The sequence below is a fragment of the Rhea pennata genome, chromosome 5 (genome assembly GCF_028389875.1).
Source record: "Rhea pennata isolate bPtePen1 chromosome 5, bPtePen1.pri, whole genome shotgun sequence".
Lineage (NCBI taxonomy): Eukaryota > Metazoa > Chordata > Aves > Rheiformes > Rheidae > Rhea > Rhea pennata.
The window spans coordinates 23,808,589-23,834,694 of record NC_084667.1 but is presented as its reverse complement, the minus strand read 5'-3'; the positions used below and the strand labels follow the sequence as shown (position 1 = coordinate 23,834,694).

At 34.7% G+C, this 26,106-nt stretch overlaps 1 protein-coding gene across 2 annotated transcripts in view; it reads left to right on the top strand.

The window, feature by feature from the left end:
• Positions 1–26,106, top strand: part of PDHX (pyruvate dehydrogenase complex component X) — a 53,652-nt gene that overhangs the window by 23,604 nt on the left and 3,942 nt on the right. The window contains exons 5-10 of one of the 2 annotated variants that reach the window (XM_062577428.1): positions 703–801; positions 6,037–6,220; positions 7,793–7,940; positions 15,192–15,250; positions 20,696–20,854; positions 25,373–25,437. In XM_062577428.1, the coding sequence (XP_062433412.1) occupies positions 703–801; positions 6,037–6,220; positions 7,793–7,940; positions 15,192–15,250; positions 20,696–20,854; positions 25,373–25,437 (714 nt within the window). The remainder of the gene's footprint in view (positions 1–702; positions 802–6,036; positions 6,221–7,792; positions 7,941–15,191; positions 15,251–20,695; positions 20,855–25,372; positions 25,438–26,106) is intronic. The other variant, XM_062577429.1, reaches the window with a different exon arrangement.

The window sequence follows — 26,106 nt, the reverse complement described above, 5'->3', positions numbered from 1 at the left end:
TTTACTAGTACATCTTGGGTATATGATGTTTGAAACGTTTGACTGTAGGAGGGTTTCATATTTAATCTTTTAAAGCAAATACTAAATCATGCAACTATATTTGTATGACTTTCACTCTCCAAAAGAGCAGCTATTTCATTAAATCAACCCTGTAAAATAAATGCAGAGGCTGAAATGCAGTGGAATGGAAGCTAGAATAAAGATAATTAATTATCTTTATTATCTGTCATAATTAAAACTAGGGTGCACTTATGATTCACCTGCCACTACCTAAGCAAACAAGAGATGAGCAATCCTCTTGTCTGAGATCCTGAAACTCATTTTTTGTGTTACCATGGACAAGCTGATCTTAAAGGATGTATTTGCCTCTGCCCTGTTACTGCTTCCCAGAACAATCTACCAGTACATTGAGTTGTTGCTGTAAGATGGAAATTTGGAGATGAGTTCTCTACTCTTTACTTTGACCCTTTGGGGGTCATTATTCCATGTTTTAAGTTCAATCTTGCATTAAAACTTGATGAAGGGGCTCAGTGTGACTTCAGTGTTAGGCTCACAGCCTTTTTACAGATCTCTCTTCTCTTCCCCAAGACTTGCTCTTGTTCTGAAATACAGCATGTGGTGTGCCATTTCTGTTGATATATGACAGCTGAAAGAAGTTAACTTTATTGTTTATATAGCTTATTTTCCTCCTCATTTCTTTAGGATTCGCTTAAGTCCTGCAGCTCGCAACATTCTGGAGACGCACGGACTAGATCCAAGCAATATCACACCTTCTGGGCCCCGAGGAATCTTCACTAAAGAGTACGTAGATATTGCAGTAAAGCTACAACCTCTTATTCTTTTACTTCTTCCTTTGAACCTAGTCAGTTTTCATGAATTTGAAAGCCAATAACTTAAAACCCACCTTTTTCTTTCAGTCTTCTATGGAGTGATTGCTTAGTAAAATTTGACTTATTCAAGAAGATACGGAGAGTGGGCTGGCTGATACTTCAAGAAGCCTGTTACTTTTTTTTATCAGTAATTACTTTTATTATGATCCTCCAACTGAGCTGTGTGTGCTGCTGCCACATTTCCTCCAGCTCAGCCTAACAGTGGCCATCAACTCCTAAACAGCACTGTTAGCTAGCATTGTGAGTCTGAAGAATTTCGGTACTCAGAGATGTAGTTGGAGACAAAAGAAAACATCAGTGGCCTGTTTTCCTCAGCTCCTTTTCTTTGGGGGGTTTGGATCCTTTGTTGACATTCAACTATCAAGTCTATTAGAATTTAGTTTTTCTTTTTTGTTGAGCTGGGGCAGAACAATGGAATGTGATGGTATGAAATCCAGAGTTCTGTTTTGCTTCCATCTTTTTTTGTTCTTACCTTTAGTTTAATGAATGTTTGCTTACGCCTGTGGTTTGTTGTGATCAGACTTCTAGTATTTTAACATACTTATGGGTATTCTGATCTAGGAATTGGCCTTCACCCCTTGGAGTGAGGAACTCATGTATAAAAACATACTGAACTTTTAGCCTTGAAATGGCATATTATCAAATTTCTCTTTGAGTTAGTGTGTATTTTATTTGAGATGATATTCTTTGGGAATATTTATTTTTGTTCTCAGTTAATTTTTTTTTTCTTTTGAACAGTACAGTCTTTTGAACAATCAGAATTTCACCTACACAGACCTCGTTAGCAACTGTAACTTTGGTTCCGTATAAAGAGAGAGAGAGATTATTCTAACCTGCAGCTGAATAGAGAAGCAAACAGTGGAAGTCTGTTGCTTTTTCCTTTCTTTGTTTTTTTTTTTTTCTTTTCTTTTTTTTTCTTTCTATAGTCTTTTGCCAAATTTGGATAAGATAGGAAGTTAGATGGATAAAATATCCATCTAACAGCATTAACATCTAACAACAGCACGTTATTATAAAGCTTTCTTCTTAATTATACAAATGTAATTGTAATTTATGGTGTGTGACTAGTCCATTGCAGGTGGAAACCCTCTAGGACCTTGAGCTATCTAATTAGCATTCCCTACTTGTCATGGAGATGTAGTAAAGATTTTTCTGTAGCTGTAGTAATTATCTAACTAGCAAAATCTTTTTCTTTCCAAAAATTTTCTTCTATACAAAAGCCTGTGACTTTTGAAATGTCATTTTAAGATAGAGGCTGCAATTTTAACCATTCCTTTGAAATAATGTTAGTTAATTAGAGCCTACAGGCTCTGGTATTATGTACACTTTGAAATTAAGCATTTCCTAATTTTGTGTGTTTGTTGAGAGGTACTATAGATACATAGCGAAATACTTTTTAATGTGAGTCTGAAGTTAGCCAAGTATGTGCCAGGTTATACAGCTGAGTGACTCATTGTCTCATTTCCAAGGCTACTTGCAAGGGATCCTTTGTGAGAGTGTTGCCAGTTCACTTTTCACTTTTAAACAATGAGTTTGCCTATTGAGCAGGGGGGGGTCACTAGATTACAAGAAACAAAGAAAGATAATGTGAGGTACTTAAGCAAGCAGGATTCTTCCCTCCTCCTCAGCTTTCTATCTTTAAATTAAATTCACTGTAAAACATACTGTAACAGCAAGAAGAGGCCTCACCTGATAGTTTTCTCTGTCCTAATGTGCTTTCTTAGTAAGCTGATATTTTACTGTTCTATGCATCTGAGTTTCTCTGTAAGACTGAATTACTGCCTTCCTCTTCTTGCTTGTTTTTGGTGTTTAGAGTGGCAAGGCAGTATTTCTCCCCACTGTCCTTTTGTGCTTTTGTGACATAATGGATGAATGTATTGAAGATTGTGCTCGATATTAGTCACAATCAGAGTCACAATTAGATTCCTTTGACTTACTGATTTTTATTTTTGAAGCTTTGACCTCTCGCTCTTGACTGGAACTATTGAGTGCTTTGAGTGCTACTCTCGTTTCTGTCACTGAGTTCCCTGTTTGATCAAGTTAATTTGATTATGTATAGAATTCCACATCTACTAAGTGGATTAATTACTACTGTTCATAATTTTGTACTTTGAGAAGGTGCCGCTTTTGAACAGTAGAATAATATCAAATTTAACTTGTGTGGTGCTCTGGATGAGTCATAATCTGTTTCTCATCTAAGTTAGAAGGGAAACTTCCTAATAAAATTAAGAATATAAAAATTAGTTCTTTCATTCAGCACCATATACTCTTGGGTTGAGCTTGCATCTCCATTATTGATTGTTTGTACCTTTAAAGAATTTGAATAAGGCTATGAGTGTAACTGGAAGCTTCTTGATAGGAATTTCCTTGCTTATAATTGATAACAGATTTTCAATTATGCATTACACTTGAAATAATTTTTCATTCATATTAACTCTGTAACTGATAACAGGCACAATCAATCTTGCCTAATGGCAATGCGGATTCTTAAGGGGCTTTTGTCTGTCCCTAATAGTTTAGCCCTTATCAGCCTTTAAGCCTGGTTCTTTCTGAAACTCCTAATTCTCATGGAATTTCTGGAAATCTTTAAAATGAATGTCTTTTGAATTCCTTTGGTGATTCTTTTACAAGAGTGACTTTCAAGCTTCTGTTCAGCTTATTCATTAAGAGAGGAGGGTGCTGTGAGGTACCTTATAGAACTCCTCTCAAAGGTAGTATTAATATTTTATTACAACTTCTCTGTCTACCATCTTCCTTACTGTGTGCCTTTTGTGGTTGGAGAGGAGAATTTGTACATGTTACGATACTTCATAATGTTGACTGAACATAGTATTTGGATTGTGTTTGTGCTCCTAAATTCCCCTCCTGCTCATTTGTATTCAAAATATATCTTGAAAATGATAAGGCTTATTCAAAATGTATAGTGGAATCTGGTTTTGTGTGTTACTTAGCAAGTCTCCTTTTCCTCCACCAAAGGCTGACTCATTTTACCAAGGTGCAACTGATATCCTCTGCTTTCTTCAGAGATGCACTGAAAAGAGAAAATCAGTAAGCAGCAGCACAGAGTAACTCGCAGCTTCTGTTAAAGAGTATGCCATGTTCATTGTCATCAACTCAGAAATGCTGATCGTGAGAGCTATGTTAAAATTACTGATTGATTCAGACTCCTCCTGCCCTTTCTCATTTGACTTGCTGGTGGCTGGTTGCCTGTAGTGACTGCAGCTTTCTGAGGCTGTGCTCTGTCTGGACTTTGTGGCTTGCTCTCACTAAGCTAGTGTGAGTGGGCATTTCAGAGCTGCTCTGCCATTTGCAGTTTCCCTTTGGAAACAGTATGCAAGATGCTTCTATTCCTAAGAGTCATTTCCACTTACAGTGGAATGTATGCTAAGTACAACTTTTCAACAGCCATTGTGGATGAACAAGTAATTTTTCTTTTTACAGTGTTGGTAGTGCAAGATGTTGGATACTTAGAAGTTAAGTTTTGACTGTATAACATTGTTTGCTCACCTTCTCAATCTTCCAGCTAGCCTCTTGTGAACTGAGTAATCTGATGCTCAGGTGAAGAGAACTGAGACAGTTTAGTAACATTAACTGCTACCAGGGGATGCTTTCTGCTGTCTCTCATGTTTGTCATCTTTCTCCATTCCTATGCTGTGTTGACAGGTTTTTTTTGTTTGTTTTGTTTTACAGTAGTTGAAAAGGAAAGATGTGACCAACTCTTCTGAATTCTACTGAAATATCTACCTGCTTGTCTTGTAGAAAAATCTATTTAATTTGATATGCTTTGTTATTTGCAGACTCCCAATCTTGCACCTGTGTTTGTCATAACATAAAAATAAGTTCAGTGTTGCTAATAAGGTTTTCAGTTAACACAGTAAAAGCAACTAAAATTATTAAAGCTTTTTCACTCAGCAATAATAGGTAGGACCATCTGTTTGTTATGTCATTTGCATACTATATGGAAGTAATTTAAAACACTTCCTTTGCTTTGGAATATGTAAAAAGTGATAAAAACTTTATTCTATGTATTATGTAAGTGATACAACAAGCAGGTGGTCCTACTACTGTCAAGTTACTGTCAAGCTTAAATAATCTTTGGTAGCTTCTAATATGTTAACTAGCAACGTGTCATGTAATTACTTTTTTTTTTCCTTTCCTTTCCTTAAATTAATACTATAGGATGATTTTCATTCAGCAGAAATTAGATTTTTTTCCCAAAGTGGTAGTTGTATTAAATACTAAACACTTATTTTACACTTACTTTAAAACAAATTTTGGCTAACATTTCAGTTTGACAAAGCAAGTAATAACTTTATTAGCAGTGACTTTACTGTCATTCTGCTTTTAATATCATTTACTGAGGTATGTATTTGATCATAAAAGAATAAATTGGAGCAAATCAGCTCTTATGAGTAATAGATATTGCAGAAAACAAAACCAGCTTTTTTGTTTTATCAGAATGTGCCTACAGGAGGAAAGTTTTGTGGTGGTAGACAAGTGTCAACCATATGTGGGACTGAGTTAGGTGCTAGTTTTTGGTTATGTTTTTTTAGTGTGGTGCTGCTGTCTTTCAAATTGCATATGAAATGTGGACTTCTACTTAATTCTGTTTTAGCATATTTACTTCAGAAAGGAATAAAGGCAGGAATGATAAATGTATGACTTAATTTCCTCTGAGCACTATTTATAAAATAGTATTAGAAAACTATCACAACTAATTAATTACATAAATACAGGTAATCACAAATGGCAAATGAAGCAGTTTTTATTTGAGTCCCAGATATAGCCTGAATAAGTGTACTATGATATTAACAGGAATTGTTAGCGTAATGCACAAATTACCTTGGACACTGACAATTAGTGATGATGAGTATTATGTGTCTCTAAGATAAATGCATTTTGTTAGTGTGTATTCTAGCTCTTTTATTCACAGAAATTAACGAGAATTTTTTTGGTGTCTCTCTCTTGATATCTTGAATTTTTAGTAAGTTATTATCATTTAAAAATAATCACCTTTTTGATGTTTGGTTTGATAACAGAATTTCAAATGTAACAAAGCTGCTAATTAGTTGTGAAATAATAATACTTGGAAATTTTTGAAATAGCTTCCTTTTTGTCAGTATTTCAATGTATGTTTAATCACCAGGGATGCTCTCAAACTTCTACAAGAGAAGCAGAAGGGCAAACCCAGTGAACTGAAACCTGTGGTTTCTCCAGCTCCTCCCCAGCCTACTGCAGTGCCTTCTGCTCCGCCAGCAGCAACTGTGACTTCTGCTTATCCAAGGCCAGCAATTCCGCCAGTTTCCACACCAGGACAACCTGCTGCACTGGTAACATTTTTGTGAAGTCCTCAATGTTTTTACAGCTAAGTATTATCACTGCTGCTTAGGTATCTATGTGAAATTTCCAGACCTGAAGAAGGGAAGGAAGCTGAGGCCATGCAAATACCAAGCCCAGCTGCCTGCAATTTTTAGCATGTTTTAATGATTTCTACAGCAGCATAATTCAAACTGCAGAACTCTTAGAATTGCAGTCTACAGAGTACTTTGTGTGATTTACAGATTGAAACCATGAACAAGTTTACATTGCAAGCTGTTCTGCCTGTAAAGAGGCAAGTCAGCAATTTATTTCAATCCCCAAAGAAGAAGATGCAACTGGTTTGGAAACCAACAATATACCCCTTTCCCAAATACCTTCAGGATCAGTATGTCTGTGTGAATTTCCAAACTCTGGAGAAACATAAATCCTGCTTTGTTTTTATTTCATTCATTCATTTTCATGCAATACAGGTAGATGTCTGTTGATGAATTGTCAAGAAGTGAAGATGGGAAGGGCTTAGTAGTAACGTTGAAGAATACTTTACACACACTAACACCTAAATATAGCTTTTGTGTTCATCTGAAGTGTTAAAAATATCAGAAGTTATTCCATAAGGAATAAATGCCCCACTGAAATGCACCTCAGTAAAAAGTGAAAAGCTTTTTTGAAAAATTGGAAAGAAACTTTCTGGGTGTAGAACTAAATTTGAAGCATTTTTGCAGGCTGAGTATTATGGTATAGATACAATTCATAGTGTTTAGAAAATGGTATATTTTTCACACTGTAAAAAGAACCACACAAAACTCAAGAAGTTCAGACTTGGATAATTTTTCCATTACCAAAAAAAATTTTCTCTGCAATTGCACCAGAACATACCTATTTATTTGTTGTGTGTGGATTACCATTCAGTATATGTGTATGTATACATGTACTAAATATGTACTATAGTTATATAGAATGTTTTTCAGAATCACTTATTTTCTTCCTTTCTATCTTCACTAAGGAAACTATTGAAAGATAATTTACTTCTATGAAGAAGTTGGGAATGCCTCAGTGAAACATGACTGAAGGTATCTGGAGGAAAGGAGGAGAACAGCAAAAAAGATATGCAGTGAACCTGTCTTAGGGAGCTACTCCAGGAACTTGAAAAAGCATTAATTTACAGAGGAAATATTCTGCTGTAATTAAAATGGAATAAAGCATATTCTAAGCAATATGTCATATCAGTCTGGCAGATGGAACAGTACTTTTACCCTAGTCAAGTCTTAAGGCCTGAGTATTTAGAAATATTTTTGAAGCAGTCTGCTAGAATAGTAGCATTAATGCTATATTGTAAAACCTAGCTTGACTCTATACAGTCTGCTGTGTTGATCTGCATTCAGTATACTGGCATAGAACATTCTCTGATATGAACCATATTAGTTCCAGTAGTTGAAATATATTGCTTTTTGATATCTAGGGGTTGTTCTAAGTTCAGCAGGATCTGATGATAACACATCAATGCCAGAGTCCTGTTACAGGAAAAAGAAAGTATATTTTTCTCTCTTGATATCTAATATACAGCATATGACTTTTTTTTTCAGGGCACATTCACAGAAATCCCAGCTAGCAATGTCCGAAGAGTTATTGCTAAGAGATTAACAGAGTCTAAAACTACTATACCTCATGCATATGCTACTGCTGATTGTGACATTGATGCTATTTTGAAATTAAGGAAAGAATTTGCTAAAGGTTAGTGTTTAAGCTCATTTACTATAATACGTGGGGCTAATACGTACTTTGGTTTACATCATCTCTTGACGAGGACATGCAGATTTTTGTGTGGACAGAACATGACACATTCAAATGACCTTTTCTTTTTGGCATTCTGTATGTCAGAAGCTATTCGAATCTGACAGCCTATGGAGATAGAAAGACAAAGGTGTTGCTTTGTCAACTTACACAAAGTTGTAGGCAACGGCAGTTTAGCGCAGGAGTACTCATTGTCCAGTAGGTTTTTGTTTCCTTCTGTCCAGATGCAGGTTTCAGATTTCACAGAACTGCTGTTTAACAGCATTCAGCCTTTCAATTGTTTAAAAACTCAAATTTTCCATGTAAAGGAAGCTTTAAATGAAGATACACTCGGTTCTCCTACATATAATATTAAAGTTTAGTTTTGCTGCTGTGTTTGTCAAATTTACTGGAGAAGCTGATTTAGTCTCTCAAATATTGGATGAGCATGGCTTTATCTTTGGTTAGGAAGGGAAGCAGGTTCTTAGCACATGTCATCCAATGCATACTAAACTCTCCATTAGAGCAAAGTAATGTGAGTAAAGCAGGACTGTCTCTTTCACTGAAACTTACATCTGTGCTTAAAGTTAAGTTGTTAGGAGAATGGAATTCTGTCCCACAGAAAATTGGATAATTTTAAAATATCCATTCAGAGTTCAGTTAAGCTATAAATCCTAATGTATATTGTGTGTGTGTTTATAATTAAAAAAAAAAAAAAAAAAAGTGAATTCAAGTTTTCGTGTAGGGACAAAATGGGAGAGTTAGGCTCATTAAAAAAATTTCTTGAAGTTTAAGGTAGTATACTCGCACAAATTGCTTTGATATTGCTCATACTGTTTTTTTTTTAGCTAAAATCAACTGAGTATACTCTGCTTTAGGATGCAATAGTTTCAAAATTAACTATTCAAACTAGATTCTTTGCTGAACTGAGAATTGGAAAAGTAAGTGTAAAATGCATTTTTTTTAAAAAAAAGAAAGACTATTTTCAGTAGAACACTCTTCAGGCATGTACTTCATGTGTTTCATTTTCATGCAAAATAACATGGTAGAGTTGTTAGTTTTGTTTCTTTCTGTTTAAGGACTCTTGCCTAGTTGGGTAAAAAACCTGAGTGCAAATCCTTTCTTCTGTAACTTCATAATCTAATTTAAATCATTTTTATTATATTTGGAAATATTTGGTCAATACACTGACTTTAATGTTGGATACAGGAAGTGTCTACAATTTCATAGTTCATGAACATGTTAAGCCAAAAGGTAGTTTTATGCTTACTGTGGAAAATGGTTGCAGAAAGATTGTTTAATATTAATGTACTATTTGTGGGTAGGCCAGCTCTTGCAGTTTCATATAAGTACTAGCGTTTTGTGGTTTTGATTTGATTAGTTTAATAATTAAAAAAAAAAGAAATAGAAAAGGAACCCGCAGTGCAATCTGTGTATATAAACACAAATGTTAGAAATTTGGAAACAAGACTTTGAAGTTTGTAAGGTAGTTGATCAAGTAAGACTTACAACTTGGTAGTTTATGGGTTTATCTTCATCTAGGGCATCTTGCTCTTCACTCACAATAGATTGTGGAGTGGAGTTGTGCCTGAAGCTTAGTGGAAGTAATAAAGTTGAAAATGGGGTGTTAACTGAACTCTACCACACAGAAAATACAAGTAGTAAGATTCAATTTGTTTCCTAAAAAGAACTGTCTCATTATTTCAACTGTGATAGGGAATGCCAAATACTTAAAAGCATAGCTGATTGATGTTTATAGGGAAGGTAAAGATGATGCACATGTGAAGGAAAAGCAGGTTGTGTCCCACTTGAACTGTAAATGGGTTATTCAGCAATATCAGCAAACAAATTTTGGATTGCCTTTGAGTACTCTATTTTTTTTCCCAGTGATGCCACTAATCAGAATAATCCTTCATTATTTCATTATTTTTATAATATTCTCTCTTAAGAGTCATATTGCTTCATTATTTTTGTTAAAGTAAGTAAATATTAAGGTATTTTTCTCGGAAAATACATGAATTGCTACTGGCCACAAACAACTGCAGAAAACAAAGTGATTTACTGAACTGAAGGAAGTTCTTTCTAGCTGTTAGCAAAAATGGATTTGGAACAGAGAAAATGCTGTTTTCTCCTGTGAAACCATTGTTTAGTTTTATGCTGATGCTGCAGTATGCTATGTATTATTTACTGAGGTCAGTGGAGAAGCTCCCACATTTGCAAGCTTTTGGCCACATGGTGAGCTCTAGGAGACAAATCCTGAAGGCTTTGCCTCTTGAAACTTCAGTTAATGCTATTAGCATCCATTTAGCAAGGCAGTTGAAAATTGAGAGTTTTGAAGAAAACTGAGCCAGCCGTGTTGCAATTCAATGTATTTGCTAAGTTTTCACTTATGAATTATTGCCAGCAGAAATTATATTGATTTTCTACAGCATTATAGAGTAGTTTCAGGCAGTGGTTTCTTAAAAGCGGCAGACTTGCTTCAATCTGTGGTTTTTGTCATAATATAAAAGCAGTGATTGTAAAGGCATTTACTCTAGCCACCAAATTCAAGGACTTGTTAACTTTGCATTTAGTATTGCAGAATAGTTTTAATTTACTTTTTTATTGCTGCACTGCTTGAGAAGCTGAATGCCTTCTTTCTTGTTGAAGGACCTAGAATAGAACATGAAGATTGGGGCTACCTAATACTGATGTTGTTATAACTTTGTTTAACCTGTACAAATTAGATCCAGTCCTGAGAAATGATGTATACCCTGAAGTTTAAAACTGACATAAATGGTGAAAGTAATTTAGAATTCGAAATGCTAGGTCTGTCACAAGTATTACTAATATCATATGCAGCCTCTGCAAAAAAATGTTCTGTTAAAAGTTGTGATTTGAGTTGAATGAATGAACGATAAATACTATTCATGATTAATAGTGTGGTAGCAACTTTGAAAAGTCAAGAAAGAGTAAGAGGACCATGGGTGTGTTTAATAAAACCTCTGAAAGGATGAAGAATCAAATCCAAGTTGACAAGGAAGAGAGCTTTAAATAATGATGGGGGAGGAAATATGAGATACAGCATATTTACTGTGCATCTGAATGCTGCATTTGTTGGAAATAATGAGAAGGAAATAAGACTGAATTAAAATGGAAAAGATGTCAACTCAGAGGGCTCTCAGCTGCTTTAGGGAGAGTGAAATTGGAAGGTTCCTCATCAGTTCTAGGGTCTGTTCGAGAGGATAGCCCCCTTGAGGTGTGTGTCTATCAATTCAGAGACTTCTAAAATCAGTAATTTATGCTATTTTGTGTTTCCTACAGGTGCTTGAACAGAGAGGTCTTTTGGTGTGACATTATAGTATAAGATGTAAGCCCTTCACAAGTGTTAAAGCATTTCATAATGATTTGCTATTCCACATGCTTTACTCTGTGAGTGAGATTTTTTCCACATGATTTCACGGAGCTGTAGGCCTAGAAACTAGAAAGCTGACATTGGAGGGCTACTGTTATGTACTGGTGACCAGCACGTACCTTTCTGTATTTATGAGGTCCTAAATTAAATGACTAGATTAATTTTCTAGATTGTGATGGTACATGATAGGTTGCTACTTTCACTGGAGTCCAGAATGACTTTTTAGTGTAAGAGTATCCAGGTTGTTCTCCTGCCTGTCTTTTTGTGTGATATCGTATTCACAAATTAATGTCAAAAATGATTTATTATGTTGACATTTTATTTAAACAGCAGCAGATCTTAAGAAGAAATAAAGTACACAATTATTTTGCAGATACTTGCTTAGAAATCTTCACGTTTCTTTACTGTTGCTGTGGATTCGTATGAAATGCGCAGGAGTGGGAAAGAGCCACATACCTTAACATAAAGTTGAATTGAAGGGACAGTCCTGGTAAAATTGTTTCAATGAAAGTGATGATGGTCTCTACTATATGATGATACATAACCTGAAAACTTAATGCAGCATTCCATACTGTAAGCATTCATGATTTTGGGTAAAATATAGCAGCCATAGCTCACTTAACTGTACTGCTCTATTTTCATTGTTCTTTTGCCTTAGTGGACAGACAATGATACTTTTGCCCAAAGTTAGGAATATAATATATTGATCAAACTATAATTGTATTTTGTTATTTTTTGGTATTTTGACAGATACAGGTTTGTGTCTGATCTACTACTCTTAAGTAGATCGTTAATCTTACTAAGCATCACAGGTCAGTTTTGTGACCAATGGATACTTGGATCAATCCTCTGAATTAATGATCACTTAGGAAAATTTCCCTTAAGAAATTAAATTCAGATTAATTTTCCCTTTATAAAAAGCATTTCTAAAGACATATATTATGTGCCACAAATCCTTCTCCAAAATGAAGCTTCTTGATGTGTTCAGCTGACAACAGTCATGATGGCATTAGACTAATACAGCTTTTTTGAGGATAATGCATTTAATATTCTGCAAGTCTCATACATTTTCAGGATAATGCTATAGCAAGTATGAAATTACTCTCTAATATATCTGTAGGCTTTGCTTCTGTTGTCATAGTTGATTATATTTAGTCCTTCTGGTCTCTTAGAACTTTTAAAAAATAATGCAGAGTGAATATAGCCATTTTTTTTTCCACTGCCAGCTTTCTTCCGTGGCCCTATCCGTTGGGGGACAGGAAGCGAATGTATTGAGTGATACTCAGTATTCTGTAAGCTTGCGCTAGAAAAATCGAGTTCTCTCATAATTATTTTGTGTGTCTTCTAGCTAATACTGTGTTTTTGTTTGTGTTGGTTTTGTTTTTAATTTATTAACTTGTTTATTCATATATTATTCAACCTGCTTTAAATGTATTATTAACCCAATTTAAGGATTCACAGATGCTTTCACATTGCTGAGTCTTTATTTAAGAGGCCTTGAGGGTCTCTGGAGAAAGACGTACTTTTGATTCATAGCTGAGTACAAGCTGATCTTTGATATTTCCAGTTTATGCATTACAGAATGTAAAGAATAATAAATTTATTATATTATCTCTTTATATTTAGCTTCTTATATAGATTTCTACATAGAAAGTAAGTGTGTGAATTATGAAACATATATGGGTTACTTCTCATAAAAATGCATTTTTCTTGTGTAGTATGCTCAGATTTGGTTCATTTAAAGAGCATCCTTCTGTCTTGAAAAAAATAACTTTATAATTTTGGTTAAGTAAAATGACTACATAGTTTTAAAGTAGCTTTAAAAGATACGCTGGCTGACTTCTGTTCATTCACACTTATAGTTAATGGGAAACTAGTTTCTTGGTAATTCTTTAAAGTTCTGAAAAATACATACTCTATTTATATTTTCTTGCATTAGAACCTGCTGCAAACCAGGTTGCATCCTATTTGTGTTATAAACTGCTAGATGGCTTTTCTACAACACATTTTCTGAAACTATTAAAAAAAATCATTTACAGAAGTTGGGTAGTATAAGCCTTTGTGGAGAAAATTATGTAAATTAATTATGTAAACTGTGTAAATAAATGATCTAAGGGATGTATGTTCAAGTACAAGAAATCATCAAGTATCAAAATAATGCAGAAAATACTTAGTTGTATTCACAATTGTGCCTTAATTGCAAAATCAAAAAATATATTCTACATTTTAATAAAATCAGAGACTTTGAAACAAAGATTATTTTTGCATACTTTATGTAATTTTTATTTTTATATTATTTCCAATAATATATTATGGGTAATAAATCATGATAGCATGGCTTGATATATTTCCTGAAGCCTGGAGTACTGAGTGATTGGCATTGTTTGTCTTCATTTTAGGTCAGCACTGCTTACTGCTTTTTGAGCTTATTTTCACTTTGGGGGAGTAAGTTATCATCCTACTTTAATAATGAGTCAGCAGCACTGCTTATTCTTTTCCTTCTTTTCCTTCTTTTCCTTCTTTTCCTTCTTTTCCTTCTTTTCCTTCTTTTCCTTCTTTTCCTTCTTTTCCTTCTTTTCCTTCTTTTCCTTCTTTTCCTTCTTTTCCTTCTTTTCCTTCTTTTCCTTCTTTTCCTTCTTTTCCTTCTTTTCCTTCTTTTCCTTCTTTTCCTTCTTTTCCTTCTTTTCCTTCTTTTCCTTCTTTTCCTTCTTTTCCTTCTTTTCCTTCTTTTCCTTCTTTTCCTTCTTTTCCTTCTTTTCCTTCTTTTCCTTCTTTTCCTTCTTTTCCTTCTTTTCCTTCTTTTCCTTCTTTTCCTTCTTTTCCTTCTTTTCCTTCTTTTCCTTCTTTTCCTTCTTTTCCTTCTTTTCCTTCTTTTCCTTCTTTTCCTTCTTTTCCTTCTTTTCCTTCTTTTCCTTCTTTTCCTTCTTTTCCTTCTTTTCCTTCTTTTCCTTCTTTTCCTTCTTTTCCTTCTTTTCCTTCTTTTCCTTCTTCTTTTTTTTCTTTTTTTTTTCTTTTCTTCTTTTGTGTGTTGCGTCAAAGATGCAAAGAATATAGATTTGCTTTGGGAGTCAGCCAGAGGGGAAAGATTGTATTTTCTTTTGATTTACTGATTTTTCTTTTTTTTTACTTGTTGTTTCCATTCATATTTGAGAGTAGAAAATAACTGCCTCTTCCTGCAGGCTAAATGTGTTCTTGGAAGGAAAGGTGCAGTAACTAAATTTCTTCTTAGATAAAGGGAATGCGAAGAATGGATTGTTGGTATATAGTGATGAGAGATCTGGAAGGAATGTGTTAATGTGTTACTTATTGAAATCACATCTTACTTATTATTCTCTCATTTTTCTTGTAATACCAACTCTCTCCTACATCCTGTTTTGCAACATTCGCTTGTCAAATATTCAATTGCAATAACAGCTGTTGGATGCTAATACCTCTGCCCCGTAACTGTTAAAGTTGTTGTGGTTGGAGTTCACAGGAACCTATGTTAGGGGTTTGAGTTGAGAGCCACAGAATAGCTCAATTCCACTAATTTTAGAATTTCTCTTTCTTTTTTATTCCCTGAAAATCAAACCAGCATCAAGCATGCAGCTTTTCAACTTTGTATCAAAAAATAGAAAGAATGTCTGTGCTCAGGAGATTTTAGCTAGATGATACTTTTATTTTCCTGGTGAAAGTATCCTTTGAAGAGGAGTAACTACAGCTATTTAATTCTTTTTCTGATAATGTTTCAAAGAAACAGATTTGCTGAATCACTGGAATCTTGTGATAATCACTGCTCATAAGATTTTTTGTTTTTTTGTTTTTTTTTTCTTTTTTAGATGACATTAAAGTATCTGTAAATGACTTTATTATCAAAGCAACTGCAGTTACTTTGAAGGTGAGTAAATAATGACTATCATTAATATATTTTATAGTAAACTGTTAAGGAGACGAGAAGTTTTCTGTGAGCCTATATGGAGATATGAATGAGATCATAGCAAAGCTTCTAATTCTTCATTGCTGAATGGCAGCTCTTTTGAGCTCTTCTGGTGACCTACAAGAGGTGAGTACAGTTCTCAACCCTGTCTAGTGTGGAATGTCTGTCTGCACACTGTAAAAATGAGAACTTTAGTAAATATCCGTTTGCTGCAGTTATGAACAGCAGTTTTGCAAGTGATGTAACAGCAGATACTTTGTTAGCAGACTGAGGCAACTGACAAGATAAATCATCTCTTCTTTGCTATTGTATCTTATTTTCTTTTACAGTTATAAATAAATACCATCCATCTTGCTCCAAGTCTTACACCAGTGTCATGTATTACCTCAGACATATTCTGATATGGGGAAATCAGTGATCTCTGATTTGAATTAAAAATTCTTTGAGGGACCAATCTCTGCTCATTGCTGAGAGTTATCATTGTTGCCACTGTGAATGTGAAGGTTAGATTGTCTGTGTTTCAGACACAATTTGTATCTGAAATCAGACACATCCCTAATTTCACATAGAATCTAGACATTAGATGCCAAACTACAGAGGCTTCATGGTCTCCATAAGCTGCCCATTTTCTCTGTAGAACTAGATGTATTGCCTTCCATTTTGTGTTGATTGTTCTACCTGGAAAATACTTCTCTTGCCAGTTAGTTTTTTGAAACTGCAACATTTCAGAGAGAGTTCTTTAGGAGATCTTCCATGCTTTGGAATTTGCTCCTCCTATGTCCAAGGTGTCTCAAGATGATCACTTTAAAAAACTTATTGCTTAGTCCATCTTCTTTCCAAGCTGTAAAAAGAAAGGGCTGTGATAGTTTCACTTAGATGTGGAGTGTTGGTTTTAAGTGCGGTTCACATTTAATTTTGGAGTAAGTCACAGGTGGGAGCTTTTACCAGGCTGAAGGACAGTATTTTTAAGGTTCGGGAGGAAATAAGTGTCTTTTATTTAACACTGAAAACTTGAAAAGATCTCTGGCATGTAACAAGGTAAGTGTGTGTGGCAAATTGTGGGGGGAGAAGGAGAAACAGCATGCTTGGTCCCCGAGAGTCCCAACAGAGTTTGTGGCTCTTTGGTATTGCTATGTATTTGCAGTACCTTATACCCTCTTGATTTCTCAGTGATTACATATTTAGCTATATAGCACATACCTAGAGAGCTAGACTCTGCTGATGGCCTTGCATTGCACAACACACACTTTGTGACCGTATATGTACGGCAGCACTTTCCTGCAGTTCATGTAACTTACAAACAGAAGTATCACATTTCCTTTGTATATTCTGGTGTTGAAGAATAGGAACTGAGAATACTGGTATATCACTTTTCTCTAGGGGAATTTAGGAGTTAGTTTAGAGGTTGTTGTAAGTGTCATACGTATGTTGCTAAGGTTATATTGAAATAGCATTGGATCCAAAACCAAATGCATAAAGGAATATAGAGCAATGATGCATAAAATAAAGCCAATAAACCAAATCCTTGTTTTTATTTATTTTTTTTTTTTTTAATTCTGTACAGGTTCATTAATTTGATCAGTGTTAAAGTCAACAAGGCACCTAACAACTAAGTATTTATTCATATATGTATCCTATGCTTAGTATATCTCATATGAGTTCTTTTATATAAAAGTAATTTAATACAATGCAACTTTGTTAATAACAGTAGAAGGAAAGGCAAAGAAAAGGAATTTCTAGTCATTTAAAGTCAGCCTTTTCACTTTTATATGTTGTTTAGCTCTGCTATACTTCTACATATCCTTAGCTCTATGCTTCCTCTATTTCAGTTCTCATGTCACCCCAAAATGTTATTTATGACTTGCATAAACATATTGATAGAACAGATACTAAATGAAGGTAAGAACCTCAAGTAATTGTTGAAAAGTAAACACATTTTCTCATAGCTGCTCACATCACATTGTTGTATTATATAAAATGTTAATACTTGATCTATGTATACACTTAGTCACTGAGGACAAACACAACGGTGGGATTTACACTTCTGCAAAAGGTTTTTGTTTTACATGTAAAAATGCTATAGAATTGTAATTTTCTCTCTTCTGCTTTAAATAACTTTTTCTGTCGTAATGTTTTAGACCTTGTTGCTGTCACTCAGAGATATTGTTTCAAATACTTAGATTTCAACATTGTGATTCCTTTCAATTTTTTTGCTTTTGTTTTTATAGAGAAACCTTACCTACAAACATACCTAAACCAACAATGTAGCTTTGAGTAAATGTGATTCATTGTATAGCTTATAGTAGGAATATTAAGGTACATCTCTAGTTTTATTAGGATAAATGTTATTGTAACAATCTAAGTTTGTTTTTTTTTTTCCATAGATACAGCAGGATAATCTCTGCCACAGCTTTTCTTATCTGTAAATCTTGATTACTCTCTCTTTTTTTTTTTTTTTACATATTCTTCTGTTTTTATACTATCAGTGTTTAAATCATCTCCATCTTTAATCAATCTTATCTCCAGTATTTAAATCTTTTCAATCTTTAATCAATCTTATCTCCTTTCATAAAGTAAGTTTAGACTTATGATAGTATTTATTACTCGTTTAAAAATTCCTTTGTTTGAGAAGGGAGCATTCCTTTCTTGAATACCAAGCATGAAAGGATTCAAACTCTTTGTACCAGTATCAGACAAATAAAAAGTTTATTACTATTTTGGCAATACTTACTGGGGACTATTCTCAAGTGTGTAAGTGTATAATAAGTTTATAGTGTTTTTTTGTGTGTGTTTTATGTATTTTTTTTCCACATTTTTGACTAGACAAAGTAAGGAAAACTTGAAGTCAGAGCATACATTAGCTGAAAAAAGTTAAGCTTTAAGAGCAGCATTTGTCTTCGTATTATTATCTCCAGAGCAAGATCAAGGTGTCAAAGAAATTAGAAATCAGTTGAAGAATGTTGTGAAATTGCTGATGTTTAGATATTTGTACCTTGCTGTTCCTGAATTATGCCATTGCAAATATAAGCTAACCCGTTACTAAATTGGATCCAGTTCAGTTTCATGTATTGCTACAAAGTTTCTTTAAAATTATCTATACCCCAGAAGTCATGTGTTTCTATTGATATATTTTACTTGCTAGACAACAATATACTGCTTACATGTCTCTTGTGTTAATTTCTATAACCTGGTCTTTAGAAATTTCTGATTCATTAAACCTTTTTGTTCAGTTCGCTGACTATGTCTGAACACCTAAGAAAAACCAAACAAATGTTATCTGAAGCCTTTATTAAAGACTGTATAACTAAAGGACCTGGATTCATATCCCAACTTCCAATACTGAGAAAACAGCTGTATATCCAGTCCTGAGCTTCAATTTTCTATCAAAATAGTCCCATCATTATTAACAAGGTCGACTCTTGGTTTTGCCTCTTTTATAACATGCTTTTCCTCCTGTTCTCCATTTTCCCAAATGCAAGTAGTTTTTGTAGCAAGTAGTTTTTGTAGTATAAGCACATAATTTCAGGGGGGCCATGCAAACTCTCCAGTGTAAAGCAAGCTAATAAACCAGAAAGTGAAGAACTTTGAAGTCTTTATGGATAAAGCCCCTGATAAGAAATATGGGAAAATGATAAAAAGAAAATACCCATTTCTGAAATCTTTCAGTTTTGCTTACATATATGTAGACTGTAGTACCGTGAGGAGGAAGTTATTTGCAAGGCAGGCTGAAGTATGTATTTAAGAGGTAGCCTGCTGCCCATTAAAAGGCCTGTGGATGAGGGATACAGTAGCAAATTTGTACTGTTCAAAAAAGAGCTCCAAAAGATGTACAGAAACCCTGGTACTGTGAGGAAATGAGCTGTGCTGGCTTGTGGTATTTAACATTTTGCAAACTTGAACAGTATAACTGCTTCAGCATCACTTGCAGAGTAAGATATGTTCACTATGAAAAACCTCTAATTTTTAAAAACCAGCAGAGCTTTCCATAAGACTCTACAAGTATGAATAGGGTTGCAGTTGTAGCCTGCCCACCTTAAAAGGAGGAAAAAACCTACATTCACTCCCTACTTTCTTTTTTTTCCACAATTTCTGTTCCTTGAATTCAAAACTAGAGGTGTACTTATTCTCTCCTGACAGCATTTGAAGTTCAGCCTGAAAGTGTAGTTTATAACTGGTTAGTATTATGTTGCCAGTATTGTTCACTTATTCATTTAGTATTGTTCTTAATTGGGAGGGATTACTACCCACAGTTCTGCAATGAGGACGTTACTGGTCCTCAGGAGAAAAACTAGTATAAGAAAGGTCTGTGTATCTGTGCACAGAATGGATGGAGATTCTATTTTATATATGAGCTTTATATTCAAATTTTCTTCCTGTTTTTCATAGATGAAATTACGCAAACGTATGTTACAGCATCCATCCCATTTTTTTTTCCTGAATACCTTTTGCACCAGGAATTACAACTTCATAATTCCATAGAAATTACTGTAGTACAGTAGTAAAATACATAGAAATAGGATCTTCATGCCTGCCAAGGTGTCTACATCTAAGCTGATGTCCTCCAGCAGTCTTGTATGTAGATACTCCATCTACTCCCCTTTCTGTAGGGCAGGCCCACAGCTTGTAACCATTATGTCAGTATTGAGCAGAACTGAATTGTAATTATTAAACTACCCTTCCATCAGTTACCTGAAGGCTTGCTTCCCTGAGTTGATTCAGCTTTATATGGTAAACTCAAGGACTTCATTGAAATTATCATCAATGTTACCTGAATTTTAGTTGCGAGTCCATACAGAAAATACCTGAGGCACTCCCGTCCCGACAGTGAGTGTACCTGCAGCGTATTCTATGCGTAGTTTCCTTTGTTTAGAGTCATGCTTGAGACTAGACTGGAAAGCCACCTGTGGGTATAGTAGGAGCTCCATTTTCCATTTAATTTTCTTCTGTTTGCCTTTTTTGTATTTATTTTTAATCTAAATCCTACTTCTTTGTTTTGGAAGGAAAGGACACTGCTTTGTAGTTCTTGCATGCTGGGCATATATAAGGTGGTTTCTGAGCGCCCTGAAGGGATTTGGAGGCTTCTGTTAATTCATTGATTTTTCCAGCTGCACTGAAAAAAAAACCTTCCGGCTGCACTGCTGTTGTACCTTTTTAGTTCCTGCAGCGTACATTCACACTTTTTGACAAAACACATTTAAGTTGGTGCAAGCTAATCATGTATATCTATTCTTAGAGTCTCATAGTGATTTTATTGTCATACTGAGTGCAGTCCCAATGACTGACTGCAATGCACTAATTACTTCCATGAATACCTGTATATAACTATGCATCTTAAAGGATTCTCCCTTTCCTTGATAATTGGTTGCACCATTATTCTTTTAACAGCTGTGTCTTCTTCTTTTCAAGCAACTGCCAGATGTGAATGCTACCTGGGATGGAGAGGGCCCCAGGCAGCTGCACTCCGTTGACATTTCTATTGCTGTGGCAACAGACCGAGGTCTCATTACACCAATCATAAAAGATGTTGCTGCCAAGGGAATACAGGAAATTGCTGCCTCTGCAAAGGTAGGTCTTAAATGTACAGTAGGTTAAGGAATACAATAGCTATGTAGTTTCACATAACAGAAAATGTGGCATGACCCAGATACATACGAATAGTAACAAAAGCAGTTTCAAAATGGATTGAAAGCTGTTTCCATATTTCTTAAATTTCAAAATTATTCATTTTGCAACTCTGATCATTTTTAATGAAAGATAACTTACCTGTATTATTCATTAATTGCATACTGGCTAGGCTGTTTATTAAAAATAATAAGAATAAAATAAATGCAGTGTTTAATGTTTTAATACCACTGATATGCGTGGTTTTTTTTTAATCTTTATGAGAAAACTAGGTAATGTTGATTTCTTCAGTGTTTGCAGTGTTCTGATTTTGAGGGGTTTTTTTCCTCCTTTCCCAGAAATTTTCTTGTAGCTGCTTATGAGCAGTTATATTGTGGGACTTATTTCTTTTTGCAGTTTTTCAGTATGCTATGTTGCCCTAGGACATTAGACTCTTCAGACCAATGAGCTTGTATTTTGTATAGCCTAGGTGCCAATTAGAATGATTTGAGTTTGTGGCAGTTGTTAGCCATGAATGAAGATTTTTGTGGCGGGCAAAAAATACAAGGAAGAATGAAATGCTCCAACCTGAGTATTTTTTTTTTATTTTCTTTTAATGAAGTAAGTGATAACCTAAGTCTATGGTATTTGGGGAATGCAATGGAAGTAGCTATTTTTTAGGGTATAAGACTGCCCCAAAGCTGGATGCAAGCTGCACTTTGTAAATTTTTTACTTTTACTGAAAACTACAGAAATCGTAACAGTCTGTGAGAAGAGAGGAGTGTGACTAACAAAGTTATTACAGAAAAGACTTAATGTCATTCCACAAAACATTCCTAATAGGATATTTATAAGATTTTGAAATCATTTTTCTTTACTTCATTTTGAACATGTTGTGAAAGCAAATCCTTCCACTGCTATGCCAGCCAGCCAACAAGGAAGGTCAACTAGCAGTGTATGCTACTTTTAGATCCTCCTAAGTTGTTTGTTTGGCTTTGTTTGTTTGTTTTGTAGTCACAGCATGTAAAATCATACTCTATAATAAGTAATAGAATAAAAAGAAGAAAAGCATTAAAAGGAGAGGATATGCTTTAACTTTCATCCTCAATATCTGTAATATGGTGATGCAGTATTACATGTCTGTTTTGTCAGAAGATTTTCCTACAGTATCCTACGTAGGCTATTTTACAGATCCAGTGAGGAGAATGTACACTTGCTTTATATTTAATAGGACCGTGCTGAGATAAGCGTTCCCCTTTCATTTCAAACAGAATGTGTGTAACACAAGTCTCACTAGTCTAGATAAATGTCACTGAATCTGACAAGTTACAGTTGTCCAAACCAGTATAATTTTTCTTTTCAACTTCTCCACCAAGTTATTGAAACAAGTATCTACCCTACATGCACACATATGCATACACATGCACATGCAGGCACGTAAAGAGGCTGTGATCCTGCAGCTGCTTTTCTGTCTTAAGCATTTGACAGATGCTTCCTCTGTCTACTTTGCTTTACGTCCCCTTCTACTCCATGTTAATTCTAACTTACTTCCAGGTCATGTGCATCCAATCATGATATTTTCATAATTTCAGTAGTATTATTGAATGTGTGCTTTGCACTTACACTGACCCTGTCTTGTTGATGAACACTGTTCCCATGGCTATTGCATTTTGGTTCACTAATTATTTACAGATGAATTAAAGCCTAAAATAAAATTTAATATATCTTTATAATTTATAAATTAATAGCAAGAAATTTGAAGTTTTATAAAACTCGACGTAAGCTTCAATTGCTTAGTGGTTCATTGATTCATTAGAATCAGATTCTCTTAAACTTATTGCTTCTGGTTTTAAGCTGAAGTCATTGCATTTGTTAGACTATTGTGGCATTTCAGAACCTTTGCCTGAAAGATGCTTTGAAGTGCGTACAGCGAAGAAAATTGTTTACCCTGACCACTAGTCATGGATGTTCCTATCCATGTACTAGTTCTGCTTGCCTTATAAAATGGATGAAGAAGGAAGGGTGAGATTTTATTTCTAGTAGAAAATACCTATCGAAAGATTTAAGCAAGCTGTTCATTTTACTTGGTAAAAGTTGATAAAAGCTACTAGCAGAAGTGAAAACTGATGGAAATAATGAGTTGGTTAATAATTATAGTTTTGATATATATTAATTGAAGTGGTATTTCATGTTGTAATTGAAATCCCTTTTCATGCTGCAGTAAATTTTTGTAGATTCATAAATGTTTGTAGATTTTATAGATTTATTTTTGTAGGTTTTTTTCTTGGAGATTTCAATAAATATTTGTAGATTCTTATTCCACTAGAAGCTGTGTATCACTGATCCATGTGAGATCAAATGGCAGCTGGGATACTTATTTTACACTTCCCAAATAGAAATGCAAATCTGTAAAATAAAGCTATGACCACCTTAAAAGCTATTTTAAAGATTATTCCATTAGCATTTAAATGTAAGGAGTCTTGTGACAGGAAATGCTGTAAAAATACAAAGAACTTAAATGTGAATACCTTTGTTTATTTAAGTTTACATTTCTGTACTGCCAGAAATTTCTTCCTCATTTGGGAGTAGAACACTTCTGGAAGTAAGTGAAGTCTTTCATGATTGACAAAGGCTATACAGATATGTCATACTGTAAAGTACTACCTACTTGTAAACATACTGTTTATAAGCTCATTAAAAGATTTCATTGTTCAGACAAAAAAGCAAGTTTAGCTTTAATTTTTTTTTTGCATCTTTGAGGCTTTTTTAAAAAAGTATAACCAATAACCAGATGTCTTTACAGTTATTTTCATTTATTAATATGTTACTTTCAATCCTCCCCTAAACAAAATATTTCCACATGTAAAATGCTTTTGTTGCTATTCATAGTACAACAATAATACCTTTTTCTCTTAATGTCTATCTTAAACTTGACTATAACATTGTCCCATTGGAGTTGCTGTATTGTTAGGGTGGGTTGTATTTAAATTCTTCTTTATGAACTGTTTCATCGTGTAACTGTTTCCGTTATTCAGAAAGTGTTTTAGAAGAAATTTTCAAGGAAACAAAAATGTTTGATAATTCAAAGCAAATTCAGTTTGCCTGCTGAAAAGAACTGAGGACATATGTGATGCCTTTATGAAGCCACTGGTTAAATTCAGCTGACTAAGCAAGGCAATTTAGCATGTATGAAATGAATTGATTATTCTTGGTTTATATTCTCAGACTATTCAGGTAACCATTGCACCAAAAAAATTACAATATTTGGACAGCTGGAATTATTACAGTTATGTAACATAGAGACTGAAAAGTTCTGTTTGGTTGGACTAGTATTTTTAGCCACAACAGAATGAACTAGGCATTGTTATTTCCCAAGGCTTTTGTAGGACTTTTTGTCCAGTGTAGTTTTAATCTAGAGGCACATCATTTTCAGTGTAGACTATTTTGGAGATTTGTCTGTTCTGCTGAGTATAAGACTTCTATCAAAACACTAATGTTTTTGGCTTATCTGCTGTGTTTTTATTCTAGACCTTTTGTCCTCACTATTCAATTGTAGCTGTATTGCCACTTTGTTTTCTTAACAAATGGCTAAGGTAGTCCTTCCACCTGGAAAGCAGAAGAGGATTTTCATAGCAGAGGGTGATCTGTTTTAAAGCAGGTGTGGGGATTTCTTGGATATCAGCTGGGGAATTTTTCAAAAGCAGGAGAGAGGATTCCTAGAAAGCATGTGTCTGGAGGATGGGGATCTCTTGAAAGCTTGTGGGATTTCCTAAAAAGCGTGTAGAGAATTCCTAGAGAGCTTGGAGGGTGTTTGTGTGCATGTGTGTAATTTTTGGACAAAACATGGAATACTCCTGGAAAGCAAGAGGAAGGAAATACTTAAAATCAGTTGTGTAATTCTTCTAAAGCAGAGGTGAAGGCACCTCTTTTTCCTAGAAAGCACATGTCTGGGGCGAGGGTGGAGGGAGGTATGTGTTCCGGGGGAACGGATTCCTAGAAAGCCAATTTAAGGTAGCTGAATGCTTTGCTGGAGAAATTGAATTGCACACTATCTCTCTTTGCATCTACTAGAGAGTGCTGAAGTGGCAGGAGAGTATGGCAGGTTCTCTGAACAAATATGTTAGGGGGAATGCTATGAATTTGTCCCATCAGTATATCACTAAATATTTTTGCCATCTAGAAACATCTGGGAAAAATGACAAACTTTTTTTGTGGTACAAAGGTTGTGAGGTGAGAGGACATTTTTTATTAACAGCCTCTGTAGCTGGGAAAATGAAGTTGTGTGTTCTAATCTCTATCAAGTCATTGCAGCCACAGCAGCATTGTTGCTAATGTGCTTGCCTAAGTTAAAAATTAGAGGTCTGGTTGCCATGGCCATGTGGTATTTGTAATATCTTACTGAAGTAAAAAGAATGAGTGTCTAGTATGATGTTTTCATTTCTTTTCCCTCTCCTTTTCTTTTTCATCTTTCGATTTCCTTAGGCTCTAGCAAAGAAAGCAAGAGATGGGAAACTGTTACCGGAGGAATATCAGGGAGGATCATTTAGGTAAAAGTCTTTACCAGTATTCAATACATACAGAGTGGGTTTAGAGTGTCTTATCCTTGGATATCCCCCTGTGTGTTCATGGACTGCCTCATAAAATCCTGCTTCATTTAGAATGAAACTGCATGTGATTAATCTGAGTGCCAAACCTAACCACAAGTGCTCAGTATCAGGGCAGAGAAAAGATTATCTTGGCACTGTTTTTTAGCAATCCTGTCTTCTATCATGAATAATTTGTGTTGAGAGTAATACTAGAAATAACTATCTTCTGCACAAATACTGCAGTAACATACAGTAGTATGTCCAAACTTCTACTCTCTGTAGTATATGATTGTCTCAGGCTGGAGGAATGGTCAATAGTATCTCTTTATCACAAGCTTTTCAGCAGAAAAAGCTCATGGAAATTTGCAGCAGTGGAAGGGCTTTTTTGCTTGTTTGTTTTCTTCTTCTTTTATCTGTGGTAAGAACTCCAGTGACAGAAATTACGTATGAGATGTTCTGTGTAGCTTTGTGGTAATTTGCAAGTGCCTGTTTGGGAAGGCAATAGTTACCTGCCTAAGAGAAACTGTGGATGTAACTACTTATTCCAAAGTAGCAGAATTGCTGCAGATGCCTGTGTCTCTTATGCTGCAATGCAAGGATAGAGTCCTATAAAGAACTAATATATATGTA